At 36.7% G+C, this 17,033-nt stretch overlaps 1 protein-coding gene across 1 annotated transcript in view; it reads right to left on the bottom strand.

Annotated features, from left to right (window-relative positions):
* The window catches only part of LOC127422049 (multiple epidermal growth factor-like domains protein 6), a 62,904-nt gene that overhangs the window by 41,086 nt on the left and 4,785 nt on the right, over positions 1-17,033 (bottom strand). Inside the window, exons 4-5 of the mRNA XM_051665388.1 lie at positions 16,865-16,969; positions 4,166-4,288 (exon numbers count right to left, since the gene is read on the bottom strand). Of these exons, the coding sequence (XP_051521348.1) occupies positions 4,166-4,288; positions 16,865-16,969 (228 nt within the window). The remainder of the gene's footprint in view (positions 1-4,165; positions 4,289-16,864; positions 16,970-17,033) is intronic.

Below are 17,033 nucleotides of genomic sequence, written 5' to 3'. Positions count from 1 at the left end.
TTATTTATTATGTATGTAAAAGAGGCCTCAGTTAATGTTTTAGAAGGGGGAAAAACAGTGTGGTATGTGGACATTTGATTTAGGGGGGGGACTAAAGAAAAAAAGACATTCTAAGAGAGTATGTTGTTAACAATCTCTCTCATTAAACTTTGATGGAATACAGTTAAATCCCTTTTTGGTGACATAATTCCCATTTAGCACTTCATCAATATTCACTGTTATATTTGCCCTGTGCATGTGCTTATGACATCATACTGTAAGATTCTTTATCTGTTAAAACACAACATGACGTCATAGTCATTTCCCTGTTTCATTGTGATTTCTGTCTATGTAATCTGTCTAGAACAGAACTGAGCTGTCAAGGTAAATGCAATCAGAACTCACTCTGAGCAAAGATTTTGGATTGTTAAAGATTCTGTGAGGAAAACAGAACCTTTGTGACCTACATATCAAATGGTTAAACATTCTAGTGACAATGGCCATTACAGAATGCCAAAATTCCAGAATGCTCTGAATGAAACTGAATGTTCTAGAATCTTTAGAACACAGACATAGCTCAGAGAGCTGGTGTAAGATGACCATTTATTCATGGACAATTTGGCTTTAAAATCTGCAAAATACATTTACACATGGTCTGCTTCCTGAATGTATATGTGTGTGTATGCATATAATGTCCATGCACATGCAGCTTGTGTCCAAAATCAACACAACTTTGATATACAGACGTGAACGATCTGAGATGTTCAATTATACATCTATTACACAATATTAAAGTTATATAAGACATCATTTACAATTTCCTCAATAATACATGAGTGTTATCATACTCTTATGTATGTACACCAACAGAACATGTATGCAGAGTAAACTATCTAGGTCAAGTGTTTTAACATACAGCCTGTCCCATGACAGCATTACTGAATGTGGTTCAATAGTAATAATTAACCCATTTGACCCCAATGAATTAAACCTTGAGCAGCCACAGTAGAGAGTATGAATAAAAGATATTTATATTTCACATCACAAGAGACTCCTCAACTGAATATAAAAACAGTCTTTAAATGGTAAAAAAAAAAAAATAGAAAAAAAAGAAAAAAAGAAAGACAGAAAAAAAGTCACTGTAAATTACTTGCTTCTAAATGCCATATTTTTACAGTAATTTACCATAATAATTCTACACATAATTCTAATGAAATGAGAACTATATTGGGAACACTGGGACAAATCACCATGAAACAATGAAAAAAAAAAAATCCTAAAGGAATGCTAATAGAATTCATAATCAATTGGAAGCAATCAAGGGATCAAATAAAAACCAATAATAATCAAATAAGATTTGATGAAACTGGATAAATGAAATTCCCGTTTTCAGTTATTTTGGCAGATTTTCTGTTTATCCAGTTGGATCTTATTTGATTCCTTACAAACTGGTTACACGTTATGGTAACACTTTACAGTAAGGCTCCATTCGTTAGCATTAGTTAATGCTTTGGGTATCATGAACAAACAATTAACAATATATTGTTTACAGCATTTATACATTTTTGTTAATGTTAGTTAATAAAAATGCCATTGTTCATTGTTAGTTCATGTTAGTTCATAGTGCATTAACTAATGTTAACAAACACAACTTTTGATTTAAAAAATGTATTAGTATATTTTTAAATTAAAATGAACTAAGATCAATAAATGCTGTAAAAGTGTTCATTGTTAGTTCATGTTAACTAATGTTGTTTACTAATGTTAACAAATGGAACCTTATTGTAAAGTGTTACCCAAATTATTATACTGGAAGTTCCAATAGAAACCCATTAGCATTCATTCAGACAATAAAACAATATCAAAAACAAAAGAGAACTAATACCTCTATTATTTCTAAATAATCCAATTATTTAAATGCAAGAGCTTATAGGTATTCCTTTTAGAGTGGGAAACTCACAATGCAGTCAAATCAGATTATCTTTTACAGAAATGTGTGGTGTTATGAGAGAAAATGGCCTAGTTTGCATTGATTTCCAAGTATTCTGAGCACAGAATTTTATTGTAAAAATTACCATTGATTCTTGTGAAATTATGGCAACATTTTATACAGCAGTATAGTCCCTCTCATCTCCCTTTCTCTATGTCTCTCTTTCCCTCTCGTTAGAGCCCATCATTCTTTACTGACAACACCAAGTTAATCTTATTGCTTTGTTTTGTTTTGTGCAAAAAACTTTGTATGCTAATTCCAAACCATTTTGACACATCTGTAACAATAAACAGACTTCTGCAACTCTATGTTCTGTCTTCTCCTCTCGCTCTCTCTCTCTCTCTCTCTCTCATTACGCTGCCCACACCTGTTTCTCTCACCTGCATCCATTCAGTCAAGATGGACCTGAGACAGCAGGGCAGATCATCTTTCTCACATTTACATACTAACAGCTGAGCTGGAGACATATGTAGAACTGTCTCAATCAGCACATTCAAAAAGCCCTTCTGCCTTTCAGCTTCCCATCCAATCCATCCTACTTTCATCTCTTCATGAAAACTAGCCCAGCTAATGCCATAAACAAGCCTATGTTGCAATCACATTCACAGCACAAGACAAGACCTGGAGGGGGATATCATTCACAAGAGCTTTACATACTACTAGTAGTGGAAGATCTGGTTATTTTTATGGATGGGATACAATATATTCCACTTCTAAGTTTACAGTTTACTGCTACTTGTTTTTAGATATGAGTTCTTTGAGCTGTTTTATTGGATTTTGGTTAAGTGGGTTTATAATCATTCTGATTATAAAGTTAAATGATTTTAGAAATGTGATAAACCTAAATGAATGTGAGTATGCAATAAAAAATAAAAAATAAACAGATGTTGTAGTGTAGTAAATATAGCAGAAAAGATCAAGTACTTTCTACATTGAATGAGTTAGTTTAAGCATGAACTTGAAAATATGAAGTCAATTCTACATCCAAACATGTAAAAATGAATACTGTAGCTTATAAGTAAATATTATTTATGATTGTTTGTCATTTTTACAATGTGTCATCATGTATTAATCCTAAAGTAGAAAACCTTTTCATATTTATTTGCTCATTTTAGTATATTTCACTGGAAAAATTAAATAAGTAAATCTTACTTAACTTTTCGAGGCTGGGGTTCCCAGCATGCACTTGGCTTGAATAATTAATGAGCTTGCATTGTTTCACTGTTTGCAAGTTTATTAACATCGTTTTATTGTTAATTTTGTTGTTACATTTGGTAACTTATTGTTTTGTGCAGACTTAAGTTCATTTTCTACTCAAAATTAGCTGTTCATGATCAAAAAAATAATCTGTTGATTGTCACTGTCATGGTGTTTTGTGTTCCAAGTGTTGAGGTGCTCTGATTCTTGTTTCTAACACCAGTAATGGAGAGTGATGTTGTCTCATAGACCATTGGTTCTCAACCAGGGAATTGGGACCAACTAGGATGCCTCAGCACACGTCCAGGGGGGCTTCAAGATCTCTTTAATTTTTTTAAATTAAGGTAGATTATTATAATTTGTATATAATTATTATAATTCAATTTAATTAAAATGCTAAAAATGTAACAACTGCCTTCAACAGTTTGCTTTTTATGAAGAATATACAATTCTAGATATTTCTGGAATCACAAAATGTATGATTAATTGTTTTAATCTCATGAGGCTAGTAGTATTTTTTATTTAAAAACTTTGAAAAACAAGCTTTGCCATCATTACAGTAGAAGTATTAGAGGAAAGACATCATAATAGATATATCTCATAATATAAATATCGAATAGCCTACACGGGGGGCCTTCGAATATTTTCTCCCACAATGGGGAAACCACTGTCATAGACTACATAGTATGCATTAAGTTTCCCTGTGGGAGGCTTCCATATGTCATTTGGTACATGATTAAATATGTTTGTAAGGAAAATGCAAAACGTGACATGTTCTAATATGACATTTATTTAATTTTAAATAAGTTAATTCAAACACCATGCATGTCATATGTTATTACATTTACAAAAAATTTTAAGTTAAATTTACTCACCCACTTTCATCAATATTATGTTATAAAGTTAAGTAGACTTTACTTAGTTTTATACCATTAAGATTTACTTAGAAAGATTTTGTGCAAAAACTTGCGAAATAAAAAAATTTCAGTGTGCCCTCACCTTGGCAAGATTTCCCATCAGCTCCTAGTTTATTGCCATCAGGACACTTGCAGTAATAACTGCCAATGGTGTTACAGCATGTACCTTCACACCCTCCATTACTGTGTGCACACTCATTTATATCTGTAGAGAAAGAGACAGAGAAAGACAAATATGAAAGAGCACTGAGAATCCATTCAGGGTGTAACAATCTTTGACCTGCTCATATGTAAGTTAATGAGTTAATGAGAGTTTAGTCTTAAAGGAAGCAGAGTTCAGACTTATTCTTGTATGAAATTTCTAAAAGCTGAAGTGTGTTATTTTCTTTCATTATTGTGGCACTTACAATATACACTGCCTGGCCAAAAAAAAAAAAAAAACGCAGTTTGTATTTAAATAAGCAAATACTTAAGAGCCTATGACTGAATTATTATTACAGTGATTAATATGTTTCAGCTGGCAACAATTCTTTGAACCCTAACTGATGCAGTGTGAAGCTTCTCATTTCTTAAACAACCATGTCAAAAGATGCATCCTGTGTTCATGAAAAAGATGTTACTGTGTTTTAGAAGGGGCAAATTATTGGCCTGCATCAAGCAAAGAAAACAACTAAGGAGATTGCTGAAATCACTGGAATTGGGTTAAGAACTGTCCAATGCATTATTAAAACCTGGAAGGATAGTGGTGAACCGTCAGCTTCGTGGAACAAATGTGGTCTGAAAAAAATCTCGATTGATCGTGATCGGAGATCACTAAAACTATAGTAGAACTCACGGCTATGTTTAATAGTGAAAGTAAGAGCATTTCCACAAGCATAATGCAACAAGAACATACAGGACTGGGACTAAACAGTTGTGTGGCCACATGAAAGCCACTTGTTTGTGAGGCTAATTGGAAAAAAACAACTTACATTTTCTAGGGAGCATAAATGTTGGACTGTGGAGCAATGGAAAAAGGTCATGTGGTCTATTGAGTCCAGATTTACCTTATCCCAAAGCGATGGGCACGTCAGTGTAAGAAGGGAAGCGCATGAAGTGATGCACCCGTCATGCATAGTGCTCACTGTACAAGCCTCTGGAGGCAATGTTATGATCTGGAGTTGCTTCAATTGGTCAGGTCTAGTCTCAGCAACGTTATGCGGCAAACAAAACAGTCAGCTGACTACCTGAATGTACTGAATGACCAGGTTATCCCATCAATGGATTTTTTCTTCCCTGATGGCACAGGCATATTCCAGGACGACAATGCAAAGATTCATCTGGCTCAAATTGTGAAAGAGTGGTTCAGGGAGAATGATGAATATATTTTCACACATGAATTGGCCACCACAGAGTCCTGACCTTAACCCCATTGAAAGACTTTGGGATGTGCTGGAGAAGACTTTATGGAGTGGTTTGACTCTCCCGTCATCAATACAAGATCTCGGCCAAAAATTAATGCAACTCTGGATGGAAACAGATATTGTAACGTTGCATAAGGTTGTCGAAACAATGCCAAGACGAATGTGTGCTGCAATCAAAACTAAAGGCGGTCCAACAAACTTTTAGAATGTGCAACTTTTTTTTTTTGGCCAGGCAGTGTATTACTCTGTTTGTTTGAGAATCCCAATTAGCCCAAAACAGCAACATTGGCTCAATCGATGGCATGAGTTTGGAGTGGGACTCTCTGTTTTTCCACCAGTGGCATATGGGGGCGGAGTGTTCAGGGGCCAGATTCACAGAATGTTCTTAAGAAAATTCTTCTTAACTACCATTTTCTTCTTAATTTTTAACTTAAGAAAAAAAGTTAAGAATATTTTGCATCCAAGAAGTTCTTACATTTTTCTTAAGATTGTTCTTAAGAAAAAACTTAAGAGGAATTCAAATTCTCTTTTTTCTTAAAAAGCTTTGTAAATAACATTTGAAAGTTAAGATAACTTCACAGTTCTCTTAAATCCCAAAAGTGAAAATGTTTAATGAATTTACTGCGTTGTTTTTAAGTGCGACAAGTTCTATCATGTTAAGTCTGGTTTCAAAACATGTAAATGTTTTCAAACCATGTAAATGTTATCATGAAATTAAAACAATAAATGTTGTTTTGAAGCTTCTTAATGTGGTGACCAAACATGCTAGTCAATTCAAACGGATACGCTGCATAGCGCCACAGACTATTTAGCAGAGATGGGCCACTTCTATTAAAATGAATGGGAGAAATTGGAACGTCCAACAGTCAACGGATGCAGAAAGAAGTCTCACCACCTTACAGGTAAAAGAGCCAGTCACATTTTAGATGCAGACATCACCTGTCAATCAACACTAGAACACACATGAAGATGTTTAGCGTAATCTGAGGTAAAAAAAAATAAATAAAATACAAAATGTATGATTCCAGGGTTGTCAGATTTTACTGCTGATTTGAAATATATTCTTTGATCACAATCTTGACTAACCATTTTGGAGGTTTTGGTCTTTCCCCATTCAAATATAAAGGAGCTGCTTTTGCATGCCGCTTGTTTACATAGAAAAATAGCTGCCCAAGAGCGTTCCAAAGATGGCCGCCAGTGAACTGACTTGCTAGAAACTTTGATAGCGCTCTCTCTCCATTATCCTTTGAGTCCATAGTAACATAATAATTATATAATTAGAAAGCTGAGACTGTCCACCACCACCCTTTCCCATGCGCTTACTTTTGACCTGATATAATTATCAAGTATATTCCTTGAAGTAATTTCCTTAGTGAGAACCTCCATCTCTTGTCTACTGAAGTCTTGTCTAAAAGTGTGAAATTCTCCTACAGGTAGTGTCGTTAAACTTACACATTTCATGCACTTTACATTTTAAAAAAATGATTGTGAGGTGTTTGCTACTTAAAAAAATTTGATAGATAAATGTATCATTACCATTTGCCAGTGTTGAAGTATTGAATTTGCTGTATTGGACAAGGCAACCTCATGAGCAGGCTAGTATAAACAGACAATGTCAAAGCCTGTCATTTTATTCTTAAGAATTCTTTTTAAGAATTTTTCAAGTATTACACTTACGAACTTATAATTTATCATAAGAACTTTCTATTTTTTTTATTAAGAACATTTTTGGGAATCCAGCCACAGAAAACATGTTTGTAAACAGTCATTATTTTTGCATTTCCTTTAGTCGATATACTTTAGTCTTTCATTTCCTTTCATTTCCACTTTGCTGTATAATGTACTTAAAAAAAATAATAATAATAATACAAATTATGCCGATTGGCTTCTGATATCTTTACCATCTATCTGGGGCATAGCTTTAGCTATTTATTTTATCTCTCAATATATTTCCTCTTTTTTATTATTACCTCTTTAATAATGCTATTAAAGCAACAATATAATATTGTTTATTATTTACACATCTGAATGAACAATTTTCTTTATGCAGAATGCTGTTTAGCTTTTCCCTACCTGTTAAAGACACACTATAATAATATTTCCAGTCTGATCTCTTTAAATAGGACATTTTGTGGCCACTTTAACAACACTGCAAAAAATTACACAGACACACACAAACCGCACAAACAAACATACTAATGCAAACTATACAAACCATACAACAAACGCCAGCAACAATCAGACTCAGATTATAAATTCAAGCTGCTCAAAACAGCTGTCAGCACTCAGCTCAAAGTACCTCTTCAAGTACAACACATGTTAACATACAAGATGTTTTAAACAGGTTAAAAAAAAAAATGTCTCAAGTGTGATGAGTAATTGTTTGTGCGGAATGAATTCAGGTGAGTCAGCTGACCCTGACCCTGAAGTGTGTGTCGCTCAGAGGTCAGGTTTTGCCTAAATTGTGTGGACTGCAGGCATTGAAAAGTGTGCTTTACTGTGAAGCCTCGGAAATCAAGGATGGGTCGCCATAGCAAAAATCCAGGCCACACCCACACTTGGTTTCTAAGGCAACACAGCATCAGATTTGTGATCTGACTCTCAGTCAAGCAACCACTGACTTCATGATAATGACCTTGAGCAACCATCCCATAATAATACAGAATAAGTGCTGACAGCATTGTTTATATGAAAAGACTTACAGATTTACAGGTCACATTAATTAGATTTTGGCAAGATTATACAGGCTTTTTTCCTCCATTCCAAACAAGAAGAAAAGACAATAATTTATTATTATTAAAACATGCTATAATTAGATTATAACAGGGAATTGCTCAAGAAAAGAAGTGATTTTGCAAGACTTGTCTGTGTCCACAGTGGCTAAGTATGTGTGATAAATCTGCCCACACAGAGAACGAGGTCTTGATAACGGTTAAACTACACACACACTCACACAAAACCACATGCATGTGAGAACAAACATCCACTCCACCATCTGTATAGATTGTACAGGTCACTGCTGTACATTCTCACACCTGGTGATCATTCTCTTTGTCTTTCTAGATCTAGATCTGTTTTATATCCTGCCCTCTGTCATCAGTCTTTCTCTGGCTCTCTCACTTTTGACAGTGAGAGAGATTAAAGATGAAAAACTCCCAGACATAAGAGAACAAACAACGAGAAAAGAAAATCAGGGCAATGCAAGAAAAAGCAAGACTATTTGAAAATATTCAAATTATATAGAGAGAAGTGATACATATGAACTGATGGACATAATTGTATGGATTTCTGGCCAGAGAGATCAGAGGAAAACAGTAAAGCTTGACTGATGTGTTCTACAGACAGTGATGGACATGACCCCTTACAAGGTCACAACATTGTGTCTTTTTTCCATTTAGAAGTGGATAGAAGGATTATTGTCACAGTTAGTCCTTTTTGGATTATTGTCACCACTTACTGTAAATCCTGGATTTTAAATATGCAAATAAGTCTCAAAGAAAACAACCCATTATAGACTCTCTTTCTCATGCCTTATTTCTAAACACATGGTAAAGTCATTGGTTATCTCTCAGGGTTATGAATGTTTAGAGGAAAAGCAGCCATGTCTCAGGAATATCCCCTGTCCTATCACTGGGAGAGCCTCCTTAATGACTTAGACAGAGTGGTAACAAAACTTTAAAAACTTTAAGCTAACTGTGTGCCTAATATCTGAGAGAAAGAGAAGTTTGTGATAGTTCTCTTTTGACTTTTGAAAAATGAAGAAATATGACAACAAATGAGTGGCCAAAGCTGCCTCAGACTTAATTAACCTAAAAAATTATTAAGTAATAACACATTTTATGGTAACTGGTTTAGCTAGATGCAACCATTTGTATACAGAATGTATGCAAATTTAGATTCTGCCTCTGTTTTACCTGAAGGCTACAATATCATCAGGTGTACCAGGTATGAGCAGTTTGTGGTGGATTTCACACCTGACAATGCACACGTGTGGTGAACAATTTAAGCTGGCAGATGTGCTTGTTTCTGACCCTCCGGCATAAGAGAAAACTGAACAATGATCGTTTGTTTGTACATATTTTTGCTCATGTCCATTTGTGTATACAGACGCTATGACTGCCCATCTCTCAGCATGTATAGGCACATGTCTTCTGACTCCAGTAATCCCACAGATCACTGCATTTGATCCTGTCTATTATCCAGCATAAACACATATCTAATCCAGGCCACACATTCAGACATCGCTTTTTGTCAACCAGAGAGAAACTATAAAACATCTGGAAGCCATTCGTGCATTAATTAACCATTTCTGCAATAAACAGATGATTTGTACACTGCAACCAACAGGTTGTTTCAATAAATGATCAAATATTTAGTAACAGATGTCTCCTAGTTTACAGAAATTATGAAAGGAACTAATTAGGAGGATCAATTAGCCACAAATTACCACTATTTAGGTAGCCCAATAAAATATGAAGATTCACAAACTATATAGCCTCGTGTAAGAAAGAAAACAATGAGTTTTGTTTCAAGACTTAATGTGCTGCCTACCTAGACAGCATTTTTGGGCATAGGCAACTTTGAATATACAATTTGAATTGTAGTTCTCTAGTTCTTCCTAAAATGGTTCTAGACAACTCTACCATGTTGACTTAATATTCTACTATACTGAAGCATACACTGATGAGCCAAAACATTATGACTACCTGCCAAATATGCTGTTGGTCATCCGCGTACCGCCAAAAGAGCACCGACCTGCCGAGGCATGAACTCTACAAGACCCCTGAAGGTGTCCTGTGGTATCTGGCACCAAGACATTAGTAGCAGATCCTTCAAGTCCTGTAAGATGTGAGGTGGAGCCACCGTGGACTGGACTTGTTGGTCCAGCACATCCTAAAGATGCTCAACTGGATTGAGATCTAGGGAATCTGGAGCCCAACTCTTCATCATGTTCCTCAAAGCATTCCCGAACAATGTGTGCAGTGTGGCAGGGCACATTATCCTGCTGAAAGAGGCCACTGCCATCAGGGAATACCATTGCCATGAAGGTGTGTAACTGGTCTGCAACGATATTTAGATAGGTGGCACGTTTCAAATTGATGTCCACATGAATGGCTGGGCCCAGGTTTTCCCAGCAGAACATTGCCCAGAAAAAAGGAAAAAAGGATTTAGATATCGATCTGTTTCTCATCCAAAGCGACTGCATCACTTCAGAAGACATACATACCACTGGAGTCATATGGATTACATTTATACTGCCTTTCAGTAGTTTGCAAGTTAATGTAATCCTGTGCTGAGGATAGTGTAAACATGTGTGGCTCGCAGTCCTGGGCGAGTGGGGCTCGAGGCTTGAGACTCGACCCGAGCTCGAATACCCCCCTGGACTTATATTAGTTATTGATCAATAGAAAGGAGGAGAAGGGGAGGAGGAGGGATGCCAGAAGACTCGATGCCACGTAAAGGTAAGCAGCTGTTTATATACGTTTACTCTGGCAGTGTGATTGGTTGGATTAAATGAACTTGCTCCTCCAAAACCTTGTTTGTCGACCAAGAGCAGATCGAGAGGGAATTAACTTGGGAGCTAGACGAAATTCGGCAGGTTGAAAATATAAATTGAATATCCTTGTATGTTAATTTTATTCTCCTAAATGATTTACTCTGCTGCGTGTCCTGCATCCTACTGACGTAAGGTTCGCATGGTGGTTCGAACAGGTAAGCCCAGCCTGCATTCAAATTGGGGTCCTCCTGCGTTCGAACGGAAGAGACCTTGCTGTGATTCGAACAATAGCCAATAGCGTGGATGTGGTGACTCTTGCTGCATTTGAACAGGAGAGCACTTACTGCAATTAGAATGGGAGAGCCCGTGCTGCGTTTGAACGGGAGAGCCTTCACTGCAATTCGAACGGGAGACCCACGGCCTGGACCTGGTGACTCTCGCTGCATTCAAATGTGAGAGCCCTTACTGCGATTAGAACGGGAGAGCCCGTGCTGTGTTTGAACAGGAGAGCCGTACTGCGTTTGGACGGGAGAGCCATACTGCGTTTGAATGGGAGAGCTGTACTGTATTTGGATGGGAGAGCCGTACTGTGATTAGAACAGGAGAGCTGTACTGCAATTCGAAAAGGAGAGCCCGAGGCCTGCACGTGGTGACTCTCGCTGCATTCAAACTGGAGGGCTCTTACTGCTATTCAAAACAGGAGAGCCCATGCTGTGTTTGAATGGGAGAGCCGTGCTGTGTTTGAACGGAAGAGTCGTGCTGCATTTTAAAAGAAATCCTTATGCGAAACGAACGGGCTGAATCCTCGAGCACAGGACCACACAGCGTTTAATAGGAGGAGCCCATGTTTCGTGTGAAAAGTTTGCGCTGCATAAAAACAAAAACTCACTCTGCGATACGATACGATACGAATGGGTTCAGTCATCAAGCACGGCATTCGACGTGAGGGCGTATAGTAGGCTATATTCGAATTAAATTGATTGATGAGATGATGCTTGTGGTGAACTGTTTAGGGAAGACCTAAAACGGCCCGATTTTGTCAATCACTAGGTGGGTAATGGTTCATTTGGTATGAGTGGCATATTATGGGTTACGGAGCCATGGAAGCTTAGATGCATTGCCTGAAAGACGTGCCATGGTTGTGGCACGTGAACGACGCATAGCGCTGTTTTGCAGTTTAGTGGGAGTTTGTCGCATGGCCCGAAAGACGCCACAGTTGCGGCGCTTGGACAGCGCATTTGCGCTGTTTGCAGTGTAGTGTGAGGTTTAGTCACACAGCCCAAAAGACACCGCAGTTGCGGCACCTGGACAGCATATTTGTACTGCTTAGGGATGTATTGAGCTAATAGTAAACATGGTAACATGGTAAACGTAGCGGACGCCTTAAACTAGTTGTTTGTTAGATTAAATATCGGGAACATGCGTGAAGCAATGTCAGGATACAGTATGTGCTCGCATGTGTATATATACAATGTCATTTAAAGATGTGGTTTGTCATGAAATTAGAAGGCACCTGAAACTAAGTACCAAGATAAATACCATGGTCTGATGTTTATTTAACTTAAGCATATGGTTTGGAGCTTTGTAGATTTTTTTTCAATGTAATGCAAGTAATTCCATTAACTCTGTATTATTGGCACGGGGTGACTCATCTCTCTTTGACGAGGACGTATGGATCATTCTTGAAGTCTCGATGCCACATAGAGGTAAGCAGCAGTTTATATACGCTTACTCTGGCAGTGTGATTGGTTGGATTAAATGAATTTGCTCCTCCTGAACCTTGTTAAATGAAACTCCATTTATGTGATTTTTGGAGCTTCAAAGGTCTGCCTACCATTCACTTGCACTGAAGGGACCTACTGAGCTGATATAAAAATATATGCAAAGTCTGCAATCAGAAGTCATAAATTTCAGCATGAATAAGACTTCTCATCAAATTCTTCCAAGATCAAATGATCTGAGCCATAGTGTTAACATTCATTTTTTTTTGCTCTATACTCTTACAGTATGTCAACAACTCTCTTATTTGTGTCTATTTTTATTTCTCCAAAGGAATTTTAGAAGAAACTTCTGTGTCACCTCTAAGTTCTCCACATCTAGCAGCAGCTAAAGTATTCCAGTATGATTTTCTGGCACATCTGTCTAATCCACACTGATCACGGCGGTGCTGTCGACCTTACACTGACAGAGTTTAAACAGCAAGATCAAAACTTCTGCTGCAAACATGCCAATGATCCATCATCAGATCTGACATTTACATGCATTTCATATATTCAAGATGCACATATATGCAAATATAGCATGACTTTGATGTCTTCTCAAAAAGTTTCAGGACCAGAAATCAGAGTCAAAAAGAACAAGGGCTTTCTGTTGCACGGCCAATAATGTACAGTAAATGTGTGCATAAGCCTGTATGTATGTGTTTTGAAGGAATAGTTCATATAAAAATTCTGAAATGAAAATTCTGTCATTACACACCGTCATACTTCTGCTATATTCTATAGAGTTAGTGCAGGATTTTCAGTGAATAACAACTTAAATTGTGATTGTTGCTGTATAATTTGGAATATAGTGCACAAGTCGTATCAACCACTTTTTATGACACCTTTATGGTATCTTTTTTAGCTTTATAAGAAAAAAAAAGAGGCCATTTTCTTCGACATTAAAATAATTAACCTTTAGTGTTCCACGGAAAAAGTTGTACAGGTTTGGAATGACATGAGGGTTAGTAGAATATAATTTTGTGAGTGAATTATTCTTTTAACACTGATTTAGTAGTCCACTCAAAAGTCAAATAATTTCAGTGTGAGTGACGCTGTGACAGTTATCAACAGTATCTCAAAGCTATGATCTGTTTAATACCTTAATCCTAATACCTTGCCCTCCTCTTGCGCTCTCTCTGTATTTCATTGGCTGTGGCTCATTGTTCATCTTTCACTTGTAAGGACAGTGCGCACACCTGACAACAAGATGTCTAGATATCAAGCAGTTTTGAAAACTGCCGCAGTGTCTGTGACTCATTTAGTCCTGTAGCAGGAGTGCACAGACAACAAGACTGTTTCATTGTGAGATCCGAGACTTCTTGTCGCAGACTAGTCACCTACTCAAAACATCAAAAGAGACAAGCTTGAATCATGTAGTGTATGAGCTACGGCAAGACTTTGGGGCCAAAACAGTGATTTTAACACACAACAGACAGAGAAATGAGCTCAAAAATAAACATGAATCTAAGTATGTTAGTAGTATCATAGTTCATTTGAGTGTTCCACTCAAAAAGCATTGAGGTCCTGTGTGCATGAAACATTTTTCTGTCTTTTGAGCTGTGAATTATTGGTTATGCAATATCTGGGCCGATACCGATATCAATGCATCCCTATATCCTATGGCTTCAGAAGACTTAGAATATAATGCAGATCATATGGCTAATTTTATGGTGCTTTGTGGTGCTTGACACTATGGTCGCCATCCAATTTATTGTAAGGAAAATTAGAAGCCTTGACTTTTATTCTGCAGAAGAATTTTTAAAAAGTCATACAGGTTTGAAATGATATGATGATGAGCAAATGGTGAAAAACTATTATTCAGTAAACAGTATTCACTCTCTCTCTAAGCACTGAGAGGTGAGCAGTGGCCATTAAACACAGCAAATCAATTCAACAGAAAAGGCCATTTGAAAGTTAAAGCTGAGTTGGACTTCAGTGGCAGAGAGATTTCTATTGAAAGAAAACACTGCAAAAATATTTTATCACAAATATACACACACACACACACATACAGTTCTCTGTTAAGTTGATGAGTCTACCAGTCCAACATGGAAAATACATTTTTCAACATGGTAATTTTTCACATTCTGTTTTACAATCAGCTCTCTGCATTTCCAACATGCTTTAGAAATTTTAATTTTAGAAACTCTGAGAAAGCATTTTTTGCTCAGTACAAAACCACATTGGATCCCAGAAGGAAAACTGCTTTAGACTGCTTTATGGCTGGATCACACAAAAAAATCTCTGCCTAAACATAGAGGTTTAGTTTTACTGTAACGGGTAAGAAAAGAAAACAAAATCTCATTTACATACATTTGTGTGTGTGAGACTGCTCTAATACTTAGTAACATATACTCCTAATTTCAGTTTAGGATGAAATGCCATAGGGATGAAAAATCACAAGCGACATCTCTTAAAAAATATTACTGATGTTTCTCCTGAGAAAAAGACCCCAGTTATCTCACTTCTGTCTCCTCAAGAGTTTCAGAAGTCATCTCAACAAAGCAACAATCATGAGCTTAGATTGGCCAAGATGGTCAAGATGATCAAAAGTCAGAGATTTAAAGGGATAGTTCACCCAAAAATGAAAATTCTCTCATCGTTTACTCAGTCATGCCATCCGGTATATGACTTTCTTTCTTCTACTGAACACAAAGATTTTTAGAAAAATATCTCAGTTCTTTAGGTCCATACAATGCAAGTGAATGGTGTCCAGAACTTTGAAGGTCCAAAAAGCATATAGAGGTAGCATAAAAATAATCCATATGACTCCAGTGGTTAAATCTATATCTTCAGAAGCAATATGATAAGTGTGGGTGAGAAACAGATCAGTATTTAAGTCCTTTATTCACATTCTTCTGCTTATATTTTTGCCGATTCGCATTCGTTTGCATTTTGCCAGCTACTGGCCAGGGAGGAGAATTAAAAGTAAAAAATGACTTAAATATTGATCTGTATTGATTGATTAAATATTGTTTGAGCAGAAGAAAGAAAGTCATACACATCTGGGATGGCATGAGGGTGAGTAAATGATGAGAGAATTTTCATTTTTGGGTGAACTATCCCATTAAATATGAACATTTCTCATCAAATTATTTCAATCTCAAATTATCTGAGCTATACTATCCACATTAATTTTATAGCTCTATATTGTTGAAGTATGTGTCAATTTATAGATGTCCTAAAGAAAAAATATCTAATACAAAGTTTTTATTTAAATGAAACATAAGATTTTAAATAAGTCTCCTGAGCTATGATGAATCAACTTCAGAACAATATTTTTTCCTTGAGATCTTTGTTGTTATAAAAGCAACTTCCTATAACAACTGCCAAAGAAAACATGAAGGAACTTTTCAAGCATAAATAGTGCTTAACCTATTAGTTTGAACAACTAATAGGTTACTTTTAGTTGTTCAAACTACCCACAGACTACATACACACTCATTCAGGCTCTTTTGACACCTCAGAGTGTGAAAACTTCACGTCTACTGTCAAAACAAACTGGCAGTAGAGATACAAGCGAAAGTCTAAAAAACCAAAGTGACATTTGCCTGGGAAATCTCACCCTACAAACAGGACACACTCACTCTGTCTCACACACACACACACACACCATCTGGCAGACAGAGGGTAAAGGGTGTGGGAGGAAACAAATTCAAGGGCAACAAGCTGCGAAGACACCAATTAACCTCTTTAGTAAAATCAGACCCCTATACACACACATAGTGGGGACTTCCATTGTTATCGATTGTTTTATACTGAGCTAATGGTATTTTCTATGCCCTAACGCAACCTAAACCAGAAATCTTGTTGCATTTTTACATTGTCATTAAGACATTATTTACAGATTATTACTGTTGACTGGTCCACACAACGATTTATACAATGCTCTAATATACAAATACATAAACACACATGCATAAACACACACATGGTTTGTCCCAAGCACCTAACCTGAAATATACCAGTGAAACAGCCAATCACAGCTGACCTCAAAAATTATTTTACCTCAAAAGTCAATTCAAGAAATACAAAAGCCACTTGGGCTGCATATTCATGAGCTAACATTTACAGTAAATCCCCTTCAAACACAGATACAGGCTAATTTCATGCCTCACCGTATTGGCAGCGTGTTCCCTCAAACCCATCTGGACACTGGCATACCTGGTCACCAGTGTCTGAACACTTGCCTCCATTAAAACAGGTACCAGAAGAACACACTCCTGTAGATGACACACACACGCACATACACACAAAGAAACCGTTATAAATGCAATGAAATTGTGT

The sequence above is a fragment of the Myxocyprinus asiaticus genome, chromosome 31, assembly GCF_019703515.2.
Source record: "Myxocyprinus asiaticus isolate MX2 ecotype Aquarium Trade chromosome 31, UBuf_Myxa_2, whole genome shotgun sequence".
Taxonomy (NCBI): domain Eukaryota; kingdom Metazoa; phylum Chordata; class Actinopteri; order Cypriniformes; family Catostomidae; genus Myxocyprinus; species Myxocyprinus asiaticus.
This window is presented reverse-complemented; position numbering and strand designations above follow the sequence as displayed.